The 25,693-nt window shown below is 45.2% G+C and overlaps 1 protein-coding gene across 1 annotated transcript in view; it reads right to left on the bottom strand.

The window, feature by feature from the left end:
* Positions 1-25,693, bottom strand: part of TSPAN7 (tetraspanin 7) — a 120,828-nt gene that overhangs the window by 17,987 nt on the left and 77,148 nt on the right. Inside the window, exons 2-3 of the mRNA XM_017349860.3 lie at positions 4,875-5,063; positions 1,212-1,286 (exon numbers count right to left, since the gene is read on the bottom strand). Coding sequence (XP_017205349.1) covers positions 1,212-1,286; positions 4,875-5,063 — 264 coding nt within the window. The remainder of the gene's footprint in view (positions 1-1,211; positions 1,287-4,874; positions 5,064-25,693) is intronic.

The following is a 25,693-nucleotide window of genomic DNA, read 5'->3' as shown; positions in this document are numbered from 1 at the left end:
TGGAAGCCACATGAAAGTGAAGTGTCAGGGCCAGCATTGTGGTTCAGGGGTAAAGCCACCACCTGCAATGCTGGCATCCCATATGGGTGCCAGTTCAAGTCCCAGCTCTCCACTTCCAATCCAACTCCCTGCTAATGCATCTGGGAAAACAGTAGAAGATGGCCCAAATGCATTGGCCCCTGCCATCCATGTGGGAGACCAGGATGAAGTTCCAGGCTCCTGGCTTCATCCTGGCCCAGCCCCAGTTTTTGTAGCCACTTGGGGAGTGAACCAGCGGATGGAAGATCTCTGTCTCTCCCTCTAACTACCTTTCAAATAAATAAACAAATAAATGTTTTTTAAAAAACTGATGTGTCAGGTATGTTACCTGGCAAGCTGTCTTACTATAAAACTGACCCCTGTCTGGGCCACTAAAAACCCCTGGGTGGAATACAGTCACAGTCGCACACAAGAGGAGAGAAGGCAAGAGCTCAGGTAGGAGTGAGTGAGGCTGCTGCTGCTGTTCACAACGCACGTGGGGCAGGTTATTAGGGCTGTCCGGGCCACCATGACTTCAACAGGTTTCACCTCACCTGAGAATGGGAACACACCGTGTGTGTGTGTGTGTGTGTGTGTGTGTGTGTGTGTGTGTGTTGGTGGGGGCAGGGGTGGTTCTAATTCCAGATGCAGCACCCATACAAGACAGCTTGTGGGAGTGAATGTTGGCATCTGGAATCCTGTCTCTGGTACTGGGAAACCTAGTACAAGAGGGCAAGGGGGTGGAAAGCACATTAAGATGAGCTCCCTGGAAACAGCCAAGCAGGACAGCAAGCCTTGGTCACTGGCCACGCTGGATTTTCAAGAGCCACAGCCTCCTTCTTCCTCCTGTATCTTGTTATCCTGCCAACTTTTCACCAAATGTGTACTTACTACTGGCTGGCTGGATTTGTGGGGTGCATACGACTTTATAAGGCAGCAGGACAACTAGTTCGGTGTTATGCAGACACCCAGTCGTGCCCTGTTGAAGCAGCTATTTTTAAAGGAATATTTGATCAATATTGAAGGTCATTGCTTCAGAACAGGGAAGAAGACCGTTCTGTGCAATAGCATACATTGTACAGAAGAGGACAACCAATCAAGACCTCAAGTTTAGTGGCATCCCTGCAGTTAGAGTATCTTTGCAATCGCAGGTCATTTGGGAAACAGAGCCTTTAGCTGAGCTCTCCACTCACCTCGTGACGAAACACAAATCCTGAAATGCCAGCGACGAGCTCAGCCAGGAACACCAAGGACAGGAACATGGCATACTGAAAATCAACGGGACACGGGCAAAGTCAGACATGTCAGTATTATGGACAAGGCTACTTCCGGTTATGCTCCCTACATACACAAACTTGAGAAAAAAATTTAAACATTCTCCAGATTGACTCCCATGAACCTCAACACAGGTGTCTGTTTAATATGCATAACTGTTTGGGAGTGCACATGCTAAACAGAGTTCACCAGGAAATTGTGCCTTTCACCTTGGCTCGACCAGGGAAAACCTGGAAAGGCCTTTCAGAACTAAGCTATTCACACCGGTTCGAGTCTCGGCTGCACCACTTCTGATCCAGCTGCCTGCTAATCTGCCTGGGAAGGCAGCAGAAGATGGCCCAAGTGCTCAGGCCCCTGCCACCCACAGTGGGGACCCCAATGGAGTTCCAGAAGCCTAGTTTTGTCTGGACTAGACCCGGCCCTTGTGGCCATTTGGGGAGTAAACTAGCGGATGAAAGATCTTCCTCTCTCTCTATCTCTTCCTCTGTTTCTGTTGCTCTTTCAAACAAATAAAATGAATACTAAGAAAAAGAAACCTTGAGCTAGAACAAAGTCTGCTCTAAAGGTCACAAGACCCAGTTCTATCCTGTCTGGGCCAGGGGCAGAGGGGGTGGTTCTATGGTCATCTAGCATCTGTGAGCCCACCCCCTGCAGCCCACTGCATTTAGAAACTGTCAATTATTGGAAAGACTTCCTCTCTCTGGCTCACAAGCCCGCCTACTTCTCATTTCCACTTGCTGGTGGGGGTTGTGCTTTCACGACCTGTAACAAGAGCCCAGCCTCCGTTGTATACATTAGCCCTATATATGTTCTACACACGGCTGCCATGTGAAGCTGCTGCTCCCGTTCATTTGAGCAAACTCTTCCCATTTCCTCAACCACGTCTCATTGAAAATGGCTACAGCCTGGCATTGTTTTCTTGCCACCCAGGCCGAGACACCAGCATGTGCACAGGAGGGCGCTCCTCCGCAATAGGGAGTGGTCCCTGGACACAGCACCCTCAGCAGCTTCCCATGGAGATGCTTGCCTCTCTTGTTCTGGACGCTTCATGGAATTTACAGCCTTTAAAAAAGGAAATCTGGAGGCCGGTGCTGTGATGTAGTGCGTAAAGCCACCACCTGCAGTGCCGGCATCCCATATGGGCACCGGCTGCTCCACTTCCAATCCAGCTCTCTGCTATGGCCTGGGAAAGCAGTAGAAGATGGCCCGAGTCCTTGGGCCCCTGCACCTGCGTTCGAGACCCGGAAGAAGCTCCTGGCTCCTGGCTTTGGATTGGCCCAGCTTCAGCTGTTGCAGCCATTTGGGGAGTGAACCAGCAAATGGAAGGCCTCCCCCTCCCTTCCTCCCTCTGCCTCTCTGAAACTCTTCCTTTCAAATAAATAAATAAATCTTAAAAAAAAAGTAAATATGCTACTCTACTAATGATGTTTGCAAGCATCTAAAACCCTTAGTGCTTCTCATTTTGTGTTGCCTGTACTTCCCAAGTTGACTGTGTGCTTGTGTGTGTGTGTGTGTGCACATGCATGCAATACACATGTGCATCCAAGTTCAGGGTATGACGTGGTACTTACCAGACGTTAAGGTTTTCCATTTTTGTGACTTTGAAAAGCAGATAAAAGGAAGGAGAACTGATTCCTTAAATGGCTTAAATGGTGCAGTGGAATCTGGGTAGACTGCACATGGCTACATTACTTACCTGTAAAGTGTGCACACGTCTTGTAAAATATTCACATGGATATAGAATCATAAACTAGTGGCATATATATTACAAGAAGGAAATACTGCCTTAACTTACCAGTATCTTTCAAAATTTTACCCAAATTCTCTGCAAACAAAGCCCAGGCACTGGAATATGAAATGTGCAGTTGGAGAATGTCCAATGAACGTGACTTCTCTTCTCTCAACTGTATACAAAATGCAAGTCGGAGCACACTTTCCTCAGGAAAGGGTCTCGCAACAGGCCTACACCCACCAGAAAGGCATGTGCAGGAGTAACTGCAGGAGGCAGGAAGGACATTCGCCTCCGTGCTCAGAAGGCTCCCTAGGATTGAGTGCTGGACTTAGTCTTAGGAAAGAGGCAAGCTCTCTGGGCCTCCATAAAATAGGCAGAGTTATTTTCAGTTGTCTTGTAATTCATGAGGTTCAATGAGAACCATAGAATCCTGGTTTAACAGTTAATCAAATTGCTTCCACCCTCATCAGCCAGATGAACACTTATCTCTTGCAAGTTCTTTGTAGAAGCTTCTAGACAGCAGCTGCTTCACCTACAGAAGGCCATGGTCAAAACCCCCCTGGGAACAGCTTGTATTAAATACAGGTGGTAGGGGCTGGAGTTTTTCTCCCAAAGGTAAACACTGGAGGAGAGATAGTGCCAGCTTTCGAAAGAGGCATGTGTGGGGTTTTCAAGAAGTTCACGGGCAATGCACATTATTTAAAAAAAAAGAGCTATGAGTGAATTTCAAACATTTGCACTAAAATAAACTTATCTTTTAACAAGGCAACATGGCTCTGATAGAATCTGCTTCCCCTTTCATGGAATTAGAGAATTAGATTTCTGCAACTTTTTTTTTTCTTTTTTTTTTTTTTTTTGCTTAACACCTTGTTAACATTTCTTTATTGACTCCTTCAATCCTCATCAGTGGAGAACATGGACACGGAGTGGGGAATTGGGTAACTGGTCTACCAAAGGTTGAAAATCACAGCAATAGCCTTTCTTTTTTTTTTTTTTTTTTTTTTTTTTTTGACAGGCAGAGTGGACAGTGAGAGAGAGAGAGACAGAGAGAAAGGTCTTCCTTTGCCGTTGGTTCACCCTCCAATGGCCGCCGCGGCCAGCGCGCTGCGGCCGGTGCACCGTGCTGATCCGATGCCAGGAGCCAGGAGCCAGGAGCCAGGTGCTTTTCCTGGTCTCCCATGGGGTGCAGGGCCCAAGCACCTGGGCCATCCTCCACTGCACTCCCTGGCCACAGCAGAGAGCTGGCCTGGAAGAGGGGCAACCGGGACAGAATCCGGCGCCCTGACCGGGACTAGAACCCGGTGTGCCGGCGCCGCTAGGCGGAGGATTAGCCTAGTGAGCCGCGGCGCCGGCCCAGCAATAGCCTTTCAATAGTCTGCCCTTACTCTTTGGGAAGTGTCACTGTTTTGTCTGTCCTACTAGAATATGGGCACCCTGCACTATTCCTGGTAGCCAATACTTGGCACTGCATCAACCCTCTAAGAGGAGAAGGTCTGGCTTAGCTCAACTTCCACAGCACTGAGCCAGGTGGTACAGGCTTAGAGAAGAGCGTACGCACGCACCCAGGCTCAGCCAGGCTCAAGGAGGCAGAAAGCATTTCTCCAGTGGGGCCTTGGAGGGGAAAGGTGCTTATGCTCTGTCATCATCTCCCTCAAGGGACTGCATTTACTGTGCCAGGCTGCATTTGGAGTTGTTTTCCCCTCTAGTGGATTTGGTGAGGGTCTAGACTAAAATTAGAATCAGTGAATATGAAGGCTGATATGTGGCTTTAAGAAAGACCATTTCACTCACCTATACTTTACATTTTGGCAAACAAAAAGGAGCCAGTACTGGGTTGTGACAAACTCACCAGCTTCAGCATCCATGGGCTACCACGGCATGTAGCAAAGCATCCAAACAGGCCAAAAACGACGATGGTGGTGCCAGTTCCGATGAGCACGTAGGGAGCATTTGTGGAGTTCTCGGCGATCAGGGAGATATAGGTGCCCAGAGTGAGCTTGCCCCAGACTCCAACAGCCAGCAGGATCACCCCAGTGATCTGCAAAAGAGAATAGAGTGTGAAACCATCGCTGAGAGTGATAAGAACTGACACAGAGCAATGTGGTCAGATTTGAAGATTCAAGTTTCCATGAGCAAGATGGTACTTGTTGTCGGATTCCCCAAGCGACGGGAGATGTCAGAGACCATTAACTAAAACCACCACAGAGTAAAGACATTGTGATTTTGTACAATTAGATCTGCCTATTCACAATCCCATCTGTAATTATGTGTTCATTGGAGGTCAAGCCAACAACAACTTTTAAAAAAAAAAAAAAGAAAAAAGCTACTTAAAAAATATATCACAGGCCGGCGCCGCAGCTCACTAGGCTAATCCTCCGCCTAGCAGCGCCGGCACACCGGGTTCTAGTCCCGGTTGGGGCGCCGGATTCTGTCCCGGTTGTCCCTCTTCCAAGCCAGCTCTCTGCTGTGGCCAGGGAGTGCAGTGGAGGATGGCCCAGGTGCTTGGACCCTGCACCCCATGGGAGACCAGGAGAAGCACCTGGCTCCTGCCATTGGATCAGCACAGTGCGCCGGCCACAGCGGCCATTGGAGGGTGAACCAACAGCAAAGGAAGACCTTTCTCTCTGTCTCTCTCTTTCACTGTCCACTCTGCCTGTCAAATATATATATATATATATATATATATATATATATATATATATATTTATCACAGAGCAGATCTAAGAGCCTTCCCCCAGTTGCTGCCCAAACCATGCTGGCTACAACCTCAGGAAGACTGAATCACCCTCTCTGATGGTGTGTGTCTGCAGTATAAGGAAATCCTGTACTGTGCTTTCTGGAATAGGTGATTATTCTTGACTATGATCACAAAATCTTTATAGAAGCAAAATATTCCATACAGTTTGGAATCCCCATTGAGGTGCTGTCTCATTTACAATGTTATATTCAATATCAAACAACAGAAGAGTCTGAACAGTTCCTGGAATTAGCCGTAATGTGACTTGTCAAATCCCATTGATCAGTCTAAAGGAAATCTCTACAGTGTGTTTAACTCTAGAACCTTCCATCAATCAGGCCCCTGCTTCAGAGGACGCTGTGCTTTATTCACACACACACACACACACACACACACCCCGCACAAAAGGCTCCACATTCCTGCAGTTTTAGCTGCAGGAGCCACTGCTTGCATTGTATCTCTAACCATCTCCCCAGCCAGTCTATCCTACAGCTGACGATCGCTTAGCCGGATGTCCCATGTCAAATGTGTCACATCTCTCTAGCTTGCTCATTCCAGTGATCAGGCAAGAGGAGAAACTGGAAAAATGCAACAGGATACAAATCAATGTCTACCTTGTAAGTGAACACCACCAAATGCATTCTCTGCCATGAACCAAACGGCTGGGCCACAGAGGATGCCCAGGCCTCTCTCCTTTATACCCTGAAAATACTTTCTGTACTTTGGAGGCATGATGCTTCAGTATCAGATTTTTCATCCACATAAGAATCAGAATGGACTCTGTACCCTTCCCATATTAGCATAGGGTGGGCTCTACCTATGGGGGGTGGGGGGGGGTCAGCAAAAACAACAAGATATTGGTAATATTCCCCTACCACCTACCCCATCCCAACAGCCTCTCAGCTATGTAGAACCATCACCAGGAAAGACAGAATTAAAAGTTTTAAATGACAAGATTGAGGAACTACTGTTTTTATTAGGCAAAGGTGCATGACTGTGATGAAGTCTTGAGGAGAAAGGGTTTGACACTAATTACATTTAGGAGAAGGAGGCCCAGGGCAGGTTGATTTCCTTTGAAAAGTGCCAATGGGGAGGGCCTTAGTGAATTTAGAAATCCAAGAATGCCGATGTGGCCAAGAGTTCCAAGTCCTTTGCTGACACCTGGTGGTTGTTATAAAAAAGTACTTTCTTGAACAGTCTCTTTTGCAATATTCCTCCAGGCAAAAACAAAATGGATTTTTTTTATCTGCTTGAGTCAAAATGAAAGCATCAACTCTTAAGTAATTAGGGGTAAGGACACAATGAAGGCTATGTAGAAAGGTACAGGGCTATCTTTTATTGCTCAATTCCTGTAACCATGCCAGACACAGTGTAAACGCTTACTATTCATCAACCACAGAAAACATTCCATTCTTCTGGATCTTAGAATCTGATTTTCATAAAGCAGAGGCTGTCAAATGTCAAATACTTGCAAAACTTCTATGTCAGGTAAATATTGTGTGGTAATTTAAAATGGAACCAAAGAGAAATTCTCCCATACTTTCTACTCTAGCATTATCTGCCTAAAGCTATACATATCACAATGTGATACTGAACAAAAACAAAAATTCAGTTAATGAAGTCATTGTTTAGGCTGAATACAAGCCACGTCTAGAGAACTGTGACATCATAGCCAAAGATTTAGCGACACTTCAAGTATGTACTGAGCAGCTGTATTCTATGTATGATTGCTGGTCACATCGGAATGTGACTGCTTTCATAAAAACATATGCTACTGATCAAGAATTAGCATCTGATACTGGGGGTGGCTGTTAGGTCTAGCAAGGAAGATGCTACTTGGGACACCCACATCCCATATTGGAGGGCCTAGGTTCAAGTTCTGGCTCCACTTCCAATTCCAGCTTCTTGCAAATGCACACCCTGGGAGGCAGCAGGTGGTGGTTCAAGTACTTCAGTCCCTGCCATCCATGTGGGAGACCTGGACTGAGATCTGAGTTCCTGATGTCTGCCTGGCCCAGCCCTGACTACTGTGGGCATCTTGGGGAGTAAGCCACAGATGGAAGATATTCTCTCTCTCTCCCCCAAATTAAAAAATAAAAATTGACTTTTTAAAAAAAATCTAGTATCATTTTACATTTCTGTAACCAATGATTTCATGAAGTTCAGTTAGTACCATAACAAATATTATATACAGTGCGTCAAAGTTAACACAAATTCTGATTTTAAGGCAGAGTATTAAGCCCGTTTTGATGTCTTTGCTCCTTTCAAAAACTAATTCAGGGGACAGTATTGTAGTGCATGGCATTAAGCCACTACTTGTGACAATGAAATCCCATTATTGGAGTGGTTCAAATCCCGACTGCTCCACTTCTGTTTCAGCTCTCTGGTGTGCACCTTGGAAAGCAGCAATGATGGTCCAAGAACTTGTGTCCTTGCCACCCACATGGGAGACCCAGATGGAGTTCTGGGCTCGTGGCTTGAGCCTGACCTGGCCCTGGCTGTTGCAGGTATTTGGGGAGTGAAGCAGGGGAAGGAAGATCAATCTCAATCAATCTTTTTTTCTCTTTCTCCCCTCATGTCACTCTATCTTTAAAATACATAAATATTGGGGCCGGCCAGCACTGTGGTGTAGCGGGTAAAGCCACCACTTGCAATGCCGGCATCCCATATGGGCACTGGTTTGAGACCTGGCTGCTCCACTTCTGATCCAGCTCTCTGCTATGACCTGGGAAAGCAGTAAAAGATGGCCCAAGTCCTTGGGCCCCTGCACCCATGTGGGAGACCCAGAGGAAGCTCCTGGCTCCTGGCTTCGGATCAGCACAGCTCCGGCTGTTGCGGCCATCTAGGGAGTGAACCAGTGGATGAAAGACTTCTCTCTCTCTCTCTCTGCCCCTGCCTCTCTGTAACTTGGCCTTTCAAATAAATAAATAAATCTTCTAAAAATGTACATCAACATTTAAAAATACATAGTCTATCCCAATATAAACATTGCTTTGCATATGAAGTGTATATGAAGCCTCACTTCCCATAAAGCAGGTCTACAAACCTATTTGTTACAATGTTCATAGAATGCAAGTTACAGATACTCCATGTTTAGAAGACTGTTTTGTGAAGACCCCAGTGACAACTCTTAAAGTGTATCAAATGGGTACAAACATACATACCACTCTGAATACCATATTGCATGGGAGAAAAACCATCCCACATTCGGATCTTGACCCAGTCAACAACGCTGAGGAACTCACTGTCCTCTGAGTGACATGGGGACTTGTAGCACCTAAGTGCCAGGAATCTGAGGACAACTCAGGGAGGACAGCTTTTTGCCAATGCTCTTACTGTTCTATGCAAACACTCCTGATGGAGCAGCTCTGTATTTGGAAAGCTCAAGTCGACATATGGAAGGCCGTCTGCATATACCACAGCCCACCTCTCCACTCCTATCTTTCTCACCGCCTTTTATGTGCTCTATATAGTTCCAGCTGTGCCAAATTCCCTTCCCATGTACGTCGAGGCGTGTGCTCTCTGAAGGCAGGAGCTGTGTGTCTTGAACAGAGTTGATGTCCAGTGTATGACTGCTCAGTGAATAAGCAGCCAATGGTAGAGTTAAGAGAGGGCAATAAGTTTCATGTTAGCCATACTCCTGCTACACTTTCTGAACCTCTGTGAAGATCTATCAGAATGATAAGAATGCCAATGTGATCCACTGAGTGGGCTGGTAGTCTGGGGAAACAACAATGATAGGATGAAGAAAAGATTAAGCGGACAAGGGAGAAAATGGTTGGGTTGGTGCGCAGCCTTCGGTGAGTAGGACAATACGTGGTGGTGGTAGTGTTAATGGACTTGAATGAGTGTTAGAAGAAATCGCCATGCAGTAAGTGGAAGGGAAAAACTCCAAGCAAAGGGCAGAAGATCCGTAAAACACAATAAACCGTCACTCTCACATTTTTCCTGCTGTGAAAATGCTTCCCAACCCAAGGGTAAGAAAGAAACATACAAAGACAACAGTCAGCATCATGTGCATGGTTTTTTTCTTGGTTCCTGTCAACACACACTCAGTCACCCATACACGGATCTTTCCAATCACCCACAGGAGAGACAGTTCACAAACATTTGGAAGTTCCGGGTGAAAAAAAGCAAGAGACAGGTTCTTTTGACATCATCTCTTTGCTGCTTTTAGGTGCAATGAGTGCGTTCCGAGCTCACAAAGCAATCTGGGTCTGAGCTCTTCAGAGACCTCCAGTTTCCACGTCAAGCGTGAGTATTTGTTACCTTTCCCATGGCAGTTTTGCTCCTGTCTCAGAATTCATTCATTCACAAGGTGTGAATGCTGTGGTTGAGACGGAGATAATTCGGAGCCTGGTAAAGGACCAGCACTGCCAGCGCACCTGCTCCCCGATCAACCACACAGCCAGCGGGCACGCACAGTGCCCCCTCAGCAGCACGCAGGCTGAAGCTTGGCCTCCCGCTGGGTCCCAACATCTCCATTTCCGTACGCTTACTCCACAGCTCAAAAATGATGGGTAGCAGAGCACCACTAATACTATTCATTCAGGCATGATAACTGGGCTGAATAAAGCTCTAATTGTAGCATTAGAAAAGTTAGGTCAGGACTAGAAAAGCCTTTATGGGATAGTACATATTACCTTAAAACTACACTGGGGAAAAAAAAAAAACACGACAGATAGGTTTGGCCATTGCCAAGGGGTGTATGAAATGTTCTAGGAGAGAATTATTGAGGCTCATTTTAATCCTAGCGTAGATACTAGGAGAGCAGGCTGCAGACCTAAACCATTTCCCTTGCTCCTTCCAGGTCAGCCTGGATGATACTGGGAAGTCAAAAGAAACGCACAGAGGAAATCACAGGTAGAAATCTAGATAGATTGCATCTTAGGTGCAAGCCACAATTCAATCATCCTAGAAGTTTATAGGTTAATTCATTCTTGGTGACTGCTCACAGGGGCATTGTGAAATGCCTTCCTCAGCTCCAGATGGTTCTGTAACTCAGGAAAAAGTAATGACACAGAAATTCCATACATATCATCATCACACTCCAAACGAGCGGCAGAAAGGGACTCAATATATTTAAAAGGTAGGTGAATGTAAGAGCTTTGGACAGAGTTAGGATCAGGAATTCAGTTGCAGATTTGTCACTAATTAGTATGACTTTGGGCAGATTACCTAACTTTCTGAGACAGCCAAAAGGCCCCTAGGTAAGAGACAGTATGAAGAATATCCAGTAAGGCATGCACTTAACAGTTTTATCAGTCATCCAAAGATCTGCAAGCTCACTGGCATGACAGGTTTTACCTTGTGTATGAAGGTGACACTGTCATCTCAATAGTAACATGACATATATTTTGACCTGCTTCTTTCCAGGCAACTCATTTGCCTCATCGTTTTCATGTTTGTGTACATGTGGGTGTGCTGTATTCATGTATGTGTGGGAAAGACCACATGTTGCATGACTGAGATTAGTGGTCTCATTAAGAAGGATGAGGAAGCTGAGAAGAAGGGGCAGTGTGAGATCATCAGAAACACTGATTTGTTCAAACTGAGCATGAGAACCAACAGGAAATCCAGAGATGAGGCCCTGTTTTCTGCTGGGCTTGTGGTGACCAAAGGCCACACAGATAATGTGTTCAAGAGGCAGCTGTGGACATGAAGCTGGAGTTCAGGAGCGAGTTGAAGCTGTGGGTGAGGCCTGAGGCCAAAAGTGACAGCTGAGGAACGATGTGTCTCAGGAAAGAGAAGCGGAGTGTGGTGGGTGGGAAGGCAAGGGCTAAGGCTTGAGGATGACTGTCGCTAGAACATGGGAAGGCAACTCTGGAGGAGTGGACACAGCGAGGAGACAAGAACAGTGGACCAGACTGGGGTGGTAGCTGCCAATGGAACAAATAGGAGGCATGGAAGAAAGAAACTGTTCTCTACTCTCAAGACTTATGGGAAGGGTGGCACTGTGGTGCAGTGAGTTAAACCCTGGCATGCAGTGTCGGCATCCCATACGGGTGCCGGGTCAAGTCCTGGCTGCTCCTCTTCCAATCCAGCTCTCTGCTATGGCCTGGGAGAGTTGTGGAAGATGGCCTAAGTCCTTGGGTCCCTGCACCCACGTGGGAAATCCAGAAGCAGCTCCTGGCTCCTGGCTTTGGATCAGCTCAGCTCTGGCCATTGTGGTCATTTGGGGAGTGAAACCAGTGGATAGGAGACCTCTCTCTGGCTCTACCGCTCTCTGTAACTCTGTCTTTCAAATAAATAAAAATAAATCTTTAAAAAAAAAACTTATGGGAAACAAAACACTAACATACTCCATTGACCCCAGGGATGCTCATGAGCAGAAATTATATTCTTTACCGATATACTCGGGAAAGCTAAGATTATATTTTGTGTTTTAAGATGATTAAAACCTATAGCCAAGTCATCAACTTCAAGTTTCCGGAGCCAGGTCCACAGCCTAGATTTCACAAAACTGCAGCTCCTACGAGGAGTTTATTGGTAACCTTACAGTCTGCAATATGGGCTACCTTAACAGATCACAGATGCTTTTAAAGGTATGAGAATGGCTTTGGAAATGGCTACGGAAAGTCAGAAATTCCAGCTCCAGCTGTAGGTACATCACAGGCTCTCCATGTGTGTAATAAAACAACCGATCATTTCATATAGGAAATGGCTCCAGGCACTGTAAGTCCAGCAGACAATGCTTCCTTCTCCCAGCCATCTTAGTGTTGTAACCACCAGCTTGCATCACTCATGTTATATATCTGTGCCTTAGTTTGTTATCTATAAAGTGACGAGGCTGGGCCCAGTGATGGTATAGAGCTTGTATCTCTGAATTGCCCAGTTGTCCTCAGAGGGGCCAAGATCAAGCCCAACTGTTGGCCAGGATGCCACACACCTGGAGCTTGTGCTGCCTGGACTCTTGACTCACCCTAAGGAACTTTACCTGGGGTTGCTCAAGCAGGTGGCTGGCTGGAGGCTGAATACTCCATGAAGAGGAGGAAACTGACCCATGGGGTGGCAACACTTTCTGAATTAAAAACAGAGTCTGAACATGATAGAGATATTTGCAATAGGCCTATCACAGAAAATCAAAGCCATGCAGTTACTAAAATCATAGTAAATATCACTTTATTAAGAGAGCCTTTTATTACTTGAATAACTAAACCTATTCAAATGAAGAACAGGGAGGCCTGCCTTACACTTAATTCTATTCTTCAACAAATAGAGTCATAAATATTTCCAAACGTGTTTCAGGGACTCCTGTCTATGCCACTGGGGAATGAGAAAGAATGGGATCCCTGAACTGGCTTCTCATTTCCTTTATATAGCCCTAAAAGATTCTGGACTTTAAGGCTCCCACCCTTTAAAAAAACAAATCCCCAGAAAAAGGCCAGGAGAAAAATAATTAACTCCATGTTTATTAGAACATTGAGAAATGTGTCATTACATCAGGGAGGAATGTTGAGCACAGCTTATTCCGGGCCTCTTGGCATCATCTTCTATTTATTAGCATTGCTGAGTTAGTCACGACAATATTTAAAGCAGGACTTGGGTTTTCAATCTACACTAATAATGTCTCACTCCAACATAGAGTCTAGAACATGTTAGAGAAAGAAAAGAGTGCATGTAGCTCACACCTCTGGTTTTCATGATGACCCAGATATATAAATAGATGTCATATAGGTGACTGCTTATTAAGAACTGAGGCCAGCAAAGCTACTTACCAGAAGATTTATGTACTTACAAGTCAGGGCCAGCTGTAGTGGCTAAAGTGACAGACGCCTAATGTTTGGGGGATTCCACCCACACCACACCTCCCTCATGGATCCCCCAAGTTGATCTCACTTATATGTAAAGTCTGCTGGCATGGTTTCCTGCACACAGCGGCCACATGAGTGCCAGGAGCACAATCTTAGCGCCACTAACAGGTGGTCAAGCCCTGCTGAAGGAGGAGTTGTGGGGAGAAACTGCCTCCCTGGCTTCCATTCCTCACGTGATCAGTGCTGTGAAAAGATGAGTTAAATTCCGCACTAACAAGAAAATGCACTTTTTCAAACAATCATGTCAGACTAAGCTTATAAACAAGAGTTACAACTACATTACTGAAAGTTGCCAAGAAGTTTCTGCTGAACACACACTTACCCTGTCCTATATTGTTGACTGTGTACACACCAAAGTTCTAAGAGTCCTGTGGGAGGAAAGAAAGCCCTTCACCTCCGTTGTATCCATCAAAGGCTCAGTCACATCCTGTGCCTGATTTTCTGAGATAGAATGCCATTCAAACATTCTGTCCTAATGTCCATGAAATCAGAATCGCTGCTTGTCTGATTAGGAGTCTCGGTTTTTCATTTGAAAGAGGGTCACTGTGCCTATAGGACAATGTACCTCTGGAACCCAGAGTGGGAGCTCAATAAACACAGGAGGCATCTTAACAATGAAGCCGCCTTCAAAGCCAGCTCCCTTACAGGGGCTGAATCCTTGGGAGTTGCTGGGTGGGAAGGAACCTGGGTAAAGAAAGGGGAACCTAAATCTCAACCTGTCACAGAGCAGCAAGCCTCTCTTTCATGATTATGCTGCTGAACAGATCTGCCTTTTGTAGAGTTCTATTACTTTCCAAAAGGGGGAATTTTCTTTGCCTACATTTGATATAGGATTATCATCTTTAAAATACCAAAACGCAAACCATAGTCATGATATGCACATTATATGTACACGAGTGCAGTGAACAGGAAGAAGCGAGCACTCCAACAGTGAAGCACGCGTGGAAGTCTCATGCTCCATGTGGCTGTGTGTGGCTGGGGTTGGGTGGTTTGCGGAATTCACGCCTCCTGGAGCTCAGAGAACCTAATGTCAGAAAAGGGTCTTCTATTAAATGATGGAAAACCTGGGGAAGAAGGCATGCATGCAGTTTCTCAAACAAACCGTGTACATCATTCTCAAAAGTGAAGTGAGCTGCTCCTTTTATTGCTCTGAGAACTTTCTCCTGAGATGATTTAAGGAAAAATAAATATTCACTATGAGTGAAACAATTAACTGGAAGGAAAGGTGCTCTCAGCCTAAGAAAAACAAAAACACCTCATCACTTCAGTCACGTATAGGGGACACTTCACCATCTCTACCACTGCCACCCTGGCACATGTCCCAGTGTCTCCCTGCCTCCACCTTTGTCCCCAGGCCCTAGTCTCAACACAGCAATCGGGTGACCCTGGGGAAACTTGAGTCCAATTACATCACTCTCCTGCTCAAAACCCCTTCCACAGAGTTCTGCCTTGGAGAAGAGGCCAACATTGTTGCCCTGGCCTGCAAGGCTCTACTTGACCTGTGGCTGGTCCCTCTGATGTGGCCTCCAATGAATGGCTCGCCCCTTTCCTTCCCTGCCTCACTGGCCTCTTCGCTGCCCCTGGGACACTCCTGGCATGCTCCAGCCTCAGGCACTTGGCACTGCGCTCCCCTATGCCTGGACTTCTTACAGCACTCATTTCTCCAGGTCTCTGTGTACCAGTGAGCCTCTCCCTGATGACCCTATTTAAAATAGAACCCTGCCCTCCAGCAGGACTCCTGCTGTATATTTCTCTACTAAGGATCTTCACACACTATTAATTTACTTGCTTATCTGTCTCCCAAAAATGAATGTAAGTTCCACACGGGCAAATTTTTGTCTTATTCATTGGTGCAACTCTAGGGTCAAGACAAAAATGCCGTTTCATAGCAGGTTATCAGTAAATATTCATTTAATGATGGGATACAAGATGACAGGAAGATGAGTGCAAGGGAGCTTGGAAGCTGTGAGCTCTTATCTTTCCTAGCATGGCAGGGAAGAGGTCAAATAGTGACCTCGCCACTGTAAGATCCAGGCAGTTGCACTCAGGTAAAAAACCTGCTCTTTGGCCAGTTCCCTTCTAAAACAGTACATTGCTTCACGGATGTCTGTTTTTGGCCACAAGGGGGCCTAGACCAGAAAGCATGGCAATGGTTCCTTCTAATCTATCACCACTAATGGAAGAGTGAATCAAAGCTCTAACATCTTGTAACTCCATGAGATCTGTAATTGAAGGTTAGGAGCTGAGAGAAGGAACCGTGTTTATACCAGTAAGATTACTCTCTCTCTTGAAAAATGTATAACCAGGGGACTTACTTCATGCTATGTACTATGCTGAGTGCTTTAATGCTTCATTGGGCTCAATCTTCCCAAGGATCCTATGAATCTTGCCTGAAGTCACCACCGCTAAGTGGCAAAACAAGTACTCAAAGCGCTGGCCCACAACCATTGTCTTCCCTTAATGTCCTCCTTCCTTAGCCTGTGTCCAGAAGGTCCTTTCTCCCCAATCCTCTACTCCTAACTCTTCCGTACAAAGAGCTCAGGAACTAATTCCTTCCACCCTGGCACTGATTTGTCCCTGAAACAACCCTGAGAATTCAGCAGCTACACTTAAAAAATAAAATCTGTAGGCAAGGTCCCTGATTCATTTATTTTAATAGGCAGTCCGTTATTTCCCCCCTTCAAGCATGCAAATAAATGTATAGAAATGGAAACATATTCCTCTCCAAGCTCCAGTTCGATCCTTTAAAGACAAAATGAGGAATAAACATCCCTATGTATGTGTTGGGATCAACCAGAAATGTTAAACATTACAAGGACCAGGCAAAAATCTTCAGGAGGACCGCCGGGAAGAATCCATAAAGCCTGAAATACATACAGAAAGCCATAGTGCCTTCAGTATTGTTTTTACATCAAATACATTTTACAGCGAACAAGATTCAGAAACTAAAGTATTCTGGTTTGGGCACTGAGAAGAAAAACAAGAGGCCACAACTGAAATATGTATAAGGAGGGCCCACTTTGAAGCCATGGAATCATTTGACTTTCAAAGTAACTCCGATCCAAAGCAATGGGCTGAGTCACCAACTAAAGCAGCCTGCAGGAGGACTAGAATCACTGCAGAGTCTGGAAATACAGTTAACTGTGTGCTTGATAAATGACATTCACTGAGCAGCGCTGTGCTCCTTACAAACTTTACCACATTTACGCGCAATCTCTGTTTTGCAGGTGAAGACCTAAGGCTTTCAAAGGTTCAGCAACTTCCTCAAAGTTGCTGAATAAGCGGTCCAGGCCAAAGTCAAATCCATTTCTGTCCAACTTGAAGGTAGCCTTCCCAGCCACTGGGATATTCCGCTTTCTGTGGCCGTGTAAGCCAAAGCGGGCAGGGCCCTGGGCTAAGTTCTGCTTTGTCCAATATCACCTAATCATCAACCCTCTCCTGTAGGAAGGCAAATGCTTTAAAGAGAAGTATGGTTTTCTTTACATGGCCCTCTGGCTTTCTAAGAGAAAGCTATGAGGAAGCTAACACTCTGAACCAATGCCCACCATTTTCTCTGGCACTGGCAACACCCGGGAAACACGGAAAAGGACGGGGTAGGAAGAGATGGACTGTACCAACTGGCCCTCCTCCCTCTGCCTTTCCTGGAACAAGCCCCCTGTCTCTCCTACCAAGCATGCTCCAACTGATGGACTGGGCTATGTTCCAGAAGATTATTTATACATTACTTGTTTGGAACTCAAACAGCGTTTTCTTTGGGAAACAGTGTTATACATGGTGGCTATGTTTCTAGGCCAGTCTTCAAAAGTCTATATTTAAGTCAGTATTAAGGAAAGTTATAGGGAAACAGATTTTTGGCTCAATATGAAGAAGAAATATCTAATAATAGACTCCATTGCCCAAAATGGAGTAGGTTCCCTTGGGAGGTGTTAGAACAGAAGGTAAACAGTGTGGGCATCCCCACACTGGCCCCAGAAGGGACCACAGGATGGAAGTCTTACAGAGAGGAAGGGCTAGCAGCACCAGTTCTCAAAAGCTGTCCTCGTTCTGAATATTATCCTGCAAGCCTTGGGATTTTCCTAGCCAATTATCTCCCTGGATTTTCACACATGGATGAATAGGAGACTGAGCAACACAGGAACTAGGGAAACCATTTTCCCAGACCCTGAGTTTCATTTCCTTTGATCTTCAAAAGAAAATGAGAGGCCACATAAGTCTATCACATGAAGAGCATCAGAAATACTTGTTCAATGTAATCAGGTTGCAACTGAAACAAGCTGTGTTCTTTAAAAGGGGATATAGCGCTTGGAGGAGCATTTGCCTTATTATTTCAGTTTCTCTGTTTCCCCTAAGCAAATATTCTCTCTGCCCTTTCTCAGCTAGAGTCAGAAATCTGACTGACTGTAAAAACCAGGGAAGCTGATAAAATGATAAAAACCATAGAGCCAACCTTCATACTTCTCGCATATAGACAAGGATTCCATCAGAAACCTGAAGTACATGGTGGAACTGAAAGGAGAAAGTGTCTGTGGGTAATGGCCTAGTGCACCAGAGATCTACTCCCATAAAATAATTCCATAGCATCTAAGATAGTTGTGGGGGCCAATACAACTCCACTCTTTAGCCCTGGGGTAACAGTAATGGAGCTTGCTCCCTCACGACACGTGCTGGTTCTCTCTCATTTAGCTCTCTTGCCCCATGGCTGCCAAGCTAGGTCCGACCTGTCCTTCAAAGCTAAAATCTCCTTTCAACCAAGAGGTCTTTTTTCTTATACTCAGGGACAATCATCATTTCACACACACACACACCCCCCTCCCCCGCTGAAAATGCTTAGGAGTTCCACATATCTCTTGGGAGTAGCATTTTGCCTTGCATTCCAAGGATTTTGTGAATACCTTATCTGCACACCAGTCACGAGCTCCCCCAAAATATTTAAGTCCATCCTAGAATTTTAAAAATATATATACATATGTGAGTATGTGTGAGTGTGTGTGTATGTCCATTTATCTCCTGCAGCCTTGAGTGTTGACATTCGATAAAGAAACATGTTCAGAAAGAGCACTTTGCCTGTAAGGAGCGCTCATCTAGGACACATACCCAGGGCTGTCCACTTTGGTGCTAAGAGTGCTTGGGATGGGAGAGGGGAGTCAGGGAGCCTGATGTACAAGGCTAGAGAGAGACAGCACTGAAGTGTGGCACCGATATTAAAAGCTGTAGCATTACTTTCATGTTGTGCTTAAAAGCAAACATGACTGCTGTGGTCTTAGGCACATTAGGAGTTCAGAAAAGTGCAGCTTGGTAAACAGTTCCCTTCAACTAGAGGTTACTGATGGAAGTCTCCTCTTCCCCAAATGTCACCATTAGCAATTTATTTTAGAAAGCTAGGCCAAAAGTAGAACTTTTTCCCCTCTGGCACTGACAGCTTAAAGTGACTAGGCCACTGATCACTCTCTAAAGGAGCGTTCCAGGGGCTAAGTTCTTCCTGTATTCCACACAAGTTCATGATCAAGGTCATGCTTTCTTGGGTAAAAGGCAGCCTCTAAATCTTACCTTAGGCTCATACTACTCAAAGCCAAGAGCCATGCAATGCACTGGTACACACTGCGAGTGATTATGACCATGGGACTGCATCCACCTGCTTGTAGGGTAGACGAGCAGGCACCAAGGATGTGTTCGGATCTCTGAGATCAATGGGTACTACTTTTGCTAAAACATTCTCCCAGCTCAGTTTCAAAGGGGAGGGGTTTCCTGGGGCCCAGGGACATCTTGTGGGGAAGCACACACAGCTGGGAACTCCAGGGACAGGAACCGGGGGGAGGGCTCTCCTTGCCCCCTGGGATGTGCCTTCCTTGCACATCAGCCACATTCGTCTCTCTCCATGCAGACTGGCTCTCTCTGCAGTGACAAAAGCCTCTTTGTTAATGTGCCTCCCAAATCAAACCTCCACCAGAGACTGATGAGCCACTTCGGATACTCATTTCAAATTCACGGAAGAGAGAATCTGAGGGGCCCATCTCAGGTCAGGTGACCTCTCTGATGCCATCAGCTGCGATGGGGGCAGGGCCATGTCCCAGCACTATGAAAGCAGGTGCTCAGAAAAAGCTAAGGGCAGGGCAAGCCCCGATGAGCATGCTGTCACGGAGAGACCCAGCTAGCTCTTTCCTCCCGGAATAAAGGCTACGGAGGGGAAAGCTGTCTATGCAGTCAGCCTGACTCGAAACACTCTGTAACCTGGGCAGTTAGTTCCAGACCATTCTGGTGGCTGACTTGTTCCCAGTTAGAATCCTTTGCTCAGAAGAGGTGCTAGAGAAACCTCAGTTAGGCAGCCAGGAGCAGAACCCTGGATACCAAACCAGTGTGGCAGCAGTGAGGGTGCAGAACTGGTATCTTCCCGGAGGAAGCCAGACCCTTCCCTCAGCTCCTCCCCAAAACATGGCTCAGGCCCTCGATCACACATGAGGCTCCATGCCAAGTGATCTGAGTAAATGACAACACTCTCCTGGGGAAACTGGCTTCTTGCTGAACCCACTAAGCTCCATGGATCATACAAACCAGGTCTCTCTTCAATGATCTAATGGTGTGGATGCGATCCACTGGACATCTTCCCACTTGCACTGAGCTCTCATCATGTGTGGCTACAACGCTAACCCCTGCAGACGTGTGAGCTCAGCCCACGGACAGTGGCTAGCACTGTGCCAGCAAGGGCTCCTCCCACCTAAGAATGAGGGCATGGCTGGTGGCAAAGAAAGGGGTAAATGTGGAGAATAAAGTAGAGGGTGAGGTGTCACACCATGTCATAATCTGCCAACATTTTCATTTGCAGAGTAGAAAGAACCTGAAGACCAAGCACACAGGAAACAAGAGACATGCTTTACCTGACAGGAATGACTTAATACTGGCATCTGTTCACTCCTAAGTCTAGTTAAAAATGCAAATGCTTAAGAAATCCTAAGACTAACTGTCCACAGAGGGGCGAAGACTGACAGGAGAGGGCACAGCGGCTGCTGGCGACTAACTTTATCTTCTTCAGGGTATGCTGGGAGGAAGGACTTCAAAATACAAGCAGAAAATGATGAGCGAAGAAATGTAATTACATAATCCTTAGAGACAACAGGAGGGGAAAATGGCTCTTGAATGTTATGCAACAAATAAAATTACAATATTCCGTAACAAGTGTAAGGTGCTTTACAGTTTATAAAGTATTGTCATAAATAAAATGCCATTTAATGTGCAGAATCCCCATGAGACCCACATAATCAACAAGCCCAGTTGCAAGATGAGGAAGCAGCTTCAGAGAAAATGAAGTACTTCCCCATCCCACAGTCTGTAAGGAACCAAGACAACAAAAGCCCCATGTCTTGACTAACAGGCCATGGGAACTTTCATCAACTAGCTTTCCCAGTGACTTGCTTCAACTCATTTTACTTTGTGTCTCTGACTTGTACACAGCGTAGTTCTCCAAACTAAAGTCCCTTGGAAAATGAGTTTCTTAACAACATCATCCAAATAGGCAGGAATCAGAGGTGACAACTGCCCAGAACCATAGGATCCTTCTGTGTCTAACATACGGTATCCCACGCTCTTCACTCATCAAATCCTGAGAATAAAGACTGAAAATCAAAGCATGAAGCTAAAGTGTACTATATTAATTAATGGAGTCACAATCATGTTACCTAGAGGGCTGTAGTTTCAATCTGTCTTGAAATTTCAAGCATGACAATCATGTCATCTCAACAGCATGCAATCAACAGAGGTTAGGGATTATATTGTATTTTATGTTTCCAGGAGCACCACGTATGGTATCCTACACAGAGTACACACACAATAAAGGTTTATTTTGCTCATATGTTTGGTACCTTGCAGAAAGTAATAGAATTCTGTATCAGACAAAAATACATTTCAGTAAAACTCAGGACACACTTATCATGATGGGTTATGTATTAACTGCATGCACTCTCTACCTTTAATCCAAGTGGAGGAATAATTTACAAAGCTTAACTAAAGAATTCTAGCTAGCAAAACCAACCTATAGAAACTTCCTGTTAGAACAGAAAAATGAGCACAATGTTTTAAATGTACGCATTTCCTGTTGAGTATAATTCAACTGTATATGTGGGACAGCCATCTCCAAAGGTCAATGCATATTTTCTCCTCCAGTGGATACCTCCTTCTCACTACATTTCATGGTTTTCAAGTTGAGGCATCTCAAAGATACCTAGCAGCACTGTTCTAAGTAGAACACTAGGAATTCAAGCGCTCACCTCAGAGAAGCGCCATGAACTGAGTTAACTTGCTATCTCATAGCCAACCAATCTGTGGCAACATGAAGACGCAAATATCCCAGAAGTAAAGATAAAAGCAATGAAGTACTGTGACTGCGCCTGTGCTTGCTCGCATTCTCTCTAAAAGGCAGAATTTTAAAAATTAAACAATATTCCCCAATTCTATTGCTTTAACACGATTTTTGAAATTGGGAGCCATTCCATTCCACATGAATGCATACTTGTATAATTACAGCATATAAACCACACATCATTATGCATTTGAACTGCACGGTAATTAGAGCTGCTTAGCTTTTAAATTTCTACCCTTTTTTAGCAAGCATAGAACAGCTCATGCCCTCCTTTATGGTTATTTGGAATTTCAAAAGCTCTTTCAAGCAATGGTAATTGTGAACACTTTCTCCAACTACACCCACAACCTCCCTTTGGTTTTTGACATGCCCTGCTAAGAATCCCTGTTTGGGGGGCCAATGTTCTAGCACAGTGGGTTAAGCCACTGTTGGCAACATGAGCATCTCATATCAGAGTACCGACTTGAGTCCCAGCCGCTCTGCTTTCCATCCAGCTTCCTGCTAATGTGTCTAGGAAGGCAGCACATGATGGCTCAAGTACTTGGGCATCTGCCACCCATGTGGGAGACCTGGAAGGGGTCTCAGTCTCCTGGCTTCAGTATGTTCACACCTGGCTGTTGTGGCCATTTATGGAATAAACCAGTGAATAGAAGAGATCTCTCTCTCTCTCTCTCTCTCTCTCTCCCTTTGAAATAAATAAATAAATCTTTTTCAAAAGAACCCCTGTTGTACATGCACCCATCTCTGCCAATCTCTACACCCTAGTCCACAGCCACCTCAGGAAAAGAGTAAAAGTGAACTGATTCTTCTCAAACTTCCACAGCTACACATAGTAAGAGTTGTAGGGGCTGCCCTTCCCAACAAAATTGACTAACCAAAGCCATAGCCACATCGCATGTGCCACAAAATCCTGCAGCCTTTTCTTTGCTTAGTGAAGATGCAAAAAAACAAAAGTTATTATAGCAATAGCTCTGTGATACTGGATCTCTACTCTCTGCCAGATCACTTTTCCCAAAGTTTTAATATCTTTACAGGTTTCATTATAAAGTACACCAACTATTAACTACTAGTTTAAAGCCAGAGTTTTCAGTCTGTTTGATCAATGAAAGTCTGGAACTTGCCAAGGCAGTAACATACTGCCAGGTGATTGACAGGCAGTACCGTAATTCAAGCATTAATTGGACAGGTACCAAAAATAACCTTATGCTTTCAGATTCTTCATATGTTGAGTATTATTTCACAGGGATGATAAGTGGTTTAAATAGGTCTAACCACAAAACTGTATATTTCTTAAGTGTAAAATGTTGCAGGCTTTTTATTAAAAATCTCCTGGCTATTGTTCCAAAAAGAAAATAAATAAATAAATAGGTCTAACACAATCAGTAGGTATTCAGGCTATTAAGTAGGAAATAGTAAACAAAAACTATGGTTTCCAGTTGTTATTTTATTATTATTAACATTGTTATTAAGCACTTCCAAGTACTTCCACAGCTATGTGTGCCATGAACAATTTGTATTGCCTAGAATCCTTCTCTGTTTTGAATTGCTTCTTGGGCAATCGGACCTGTGTGTGTGTGTGTGTGCGTGTGTGTGTGTGTGTATGTGTTCCTGTGTCTGCAATGTGGGGACAGGCATGATCAAACATCTACCTGACAGGGTTGATGTGAGGATTACATGAATTGATGTGTGCAAAGTACCTAGAATAACACCTGGTGCACGAGAAGTAGCGCATGGATGTCTTCCTCAACATCAGCACCTACTCCAACCCCTACGATTTTACAAATGAGAATACTAAGGCCCAGAGAAGCAAAAGAGCTGCCCAAGATGACACAAGGAGTGAGAAGCAGAGCCAGGACTAGAATCCAAGTCTTTCATCCATACACACTTCTCCAAAATGCCATCCTTGAAGGCAACTTCTGAACAACTTCTCCAACAGGAAGGGGTAGAAGAGTATCTCTAAGGAATATGGGGAGATTTATCAGGATGGTTTATAGTGACATTTAATTTATTCTGGAATTCAAAAATAAAGGAAACATGAGAGGTATAAATCAAAAGGGTCACCTGTTCACTGAAAAGCCAAACAATGATGATGACTTATGTTGATACCAGTGTGCCTTCTCCCTGTGTCCTATCACTGTCTGGTTACATGAGCTTGACAAAGATTTAACGTCACCGAATGCCACCAGCACAACAGTGTGACTGTTTCTTAAACTCAAGGTCAGCAGCATCAGCTAGTCTCAGCAAAACATTCCCCCAAATGGGTGACTCCGAATAATTCTAGCCTATCCATCACCCTGTTGAATCAAAGCCTCTCTGCTGTGCAGAGTTGACTGAGGTCAGCACGATTTAGGAAAAGGGGGGAAGTGTGGACTCTGCTAATTTTATCACACCCACTGGAGCCATCCATCTTACAGTAAGTGTAGCATTCATACACTCAGAGTGAGAGTAGCACAGGGCACCGGTGGGATCCTGTGAACCTCAGGGAGCTACACTGGTGGTCTTTTATAGCAAAGACACCAGCCTTCCACCCTCTCATTCATTACCACCAAAGCAAAATGGGTCAAATTCCGTTTTCACTCCTTAACTGAGGCTTAGTCCCCTGGAGACGGTTTCCATTTACCCCACCCCTGCCATGCTCAGCTTCCATCCCAACAATTTATCATTCCTTGGTCAAACTGGGGGAATTCTATTTCATTAAGGGCTAAACCTCAATTTTGTGTTTTAATATTAAATTCTTTGGGCTGAGTCTTAGCAACCAACCACATTGCACCTTTATGACCTTTTCTGCTTTGTTTGTTGGTTAAAAGATTTATTCATTTGAAAGGCAGAGCAACAGGCAGAGAGGGAAAGGAAGACAGAGGTGAGAAAGGGAGAGAGAAGGAGAGGGAAGGAGGGAAATAGGGAGGGAAGGGGTGAAAGAGGGAGAGGGAGGGAGGGAGGGAGATTGAGATTCTGTTAGTTCACTTCCTGAATGCGTATCACAACAAGGGCTGAGCCAGGCCAAAGCTGGGAGCTAGAAACTCCAATCTGGTCCCACACAGGGGTGCAGGAGCCCAAGTACTTGCCTTGCCTGGCACATTAGCAGGGAGCTGGACTGGAAGTGGAGCAGCTGGGAGTTGAACTGGTGCTCCGGTATGACATGTGGCCATCCCAAACGGCATCTTAATTCACCTGGGCCACAACACTTGCCTTTATGCATACCTTTTATATTTGAACAATCAGCCCCAACTCATAGTTTGCTCATACATTCTCCCCAACTTGAAAAGCACTCCTTCCCAACTATCAATATTCCATCTATCCTTGAAAGCCCAAGTTGGGTCATGGTCCCCCAGGACTCAAATCCCCTACCCCCAAATCTGATGATGCAACAATACCCAATCAGCTGCCACAGGTTTTCTCAACCCATCATGACACTTTGTACCTTTTTTCATCGTCTGCCTGAATATTTTAAAAGCCTTGCTAGGAGATTCATTGTGCACCTTTCCTTATCCTACACCTATCCTCTTCCAGCAGAGATTCCCTCTCCCTTCTGGATTGTTCTTCACTATTACCATCACTACGATGTACAAAGCAGGGACATGGGCCAAGGACTCTTCTAAGTGTGTGGCCATTATCAACCCTTATAACAACACTACCACCCATGATGTAGGTATTATTGTTACTCCCTATTGGACAGATGGGAAATGGAGGTATGGTATGGTTAAATAAACTTCCCAACATCACATGATCTGAACCCAAGCAGCATCATTCCAGTCTGCGCTTTTAAC

Source organism: Oryctolagus cuniculus, chromosome X, assembly GCF_964237555.1.
Source record: "Oryctolagus cuniculus chromosome X, mOryCun1.1, whole genome shotgun sequence".
NCBI lineage: Eukaryota > Metazoa > Chordata > Mammalia > Lagomorpha > Leporidae > Oryctolagus > Oryctolagus cuniculus.
The sequence above is the reverse complement of the archived record's forward strand: the minus strand, read 5'-3'. Positions and strand labels throughout refer to the sequence as shown.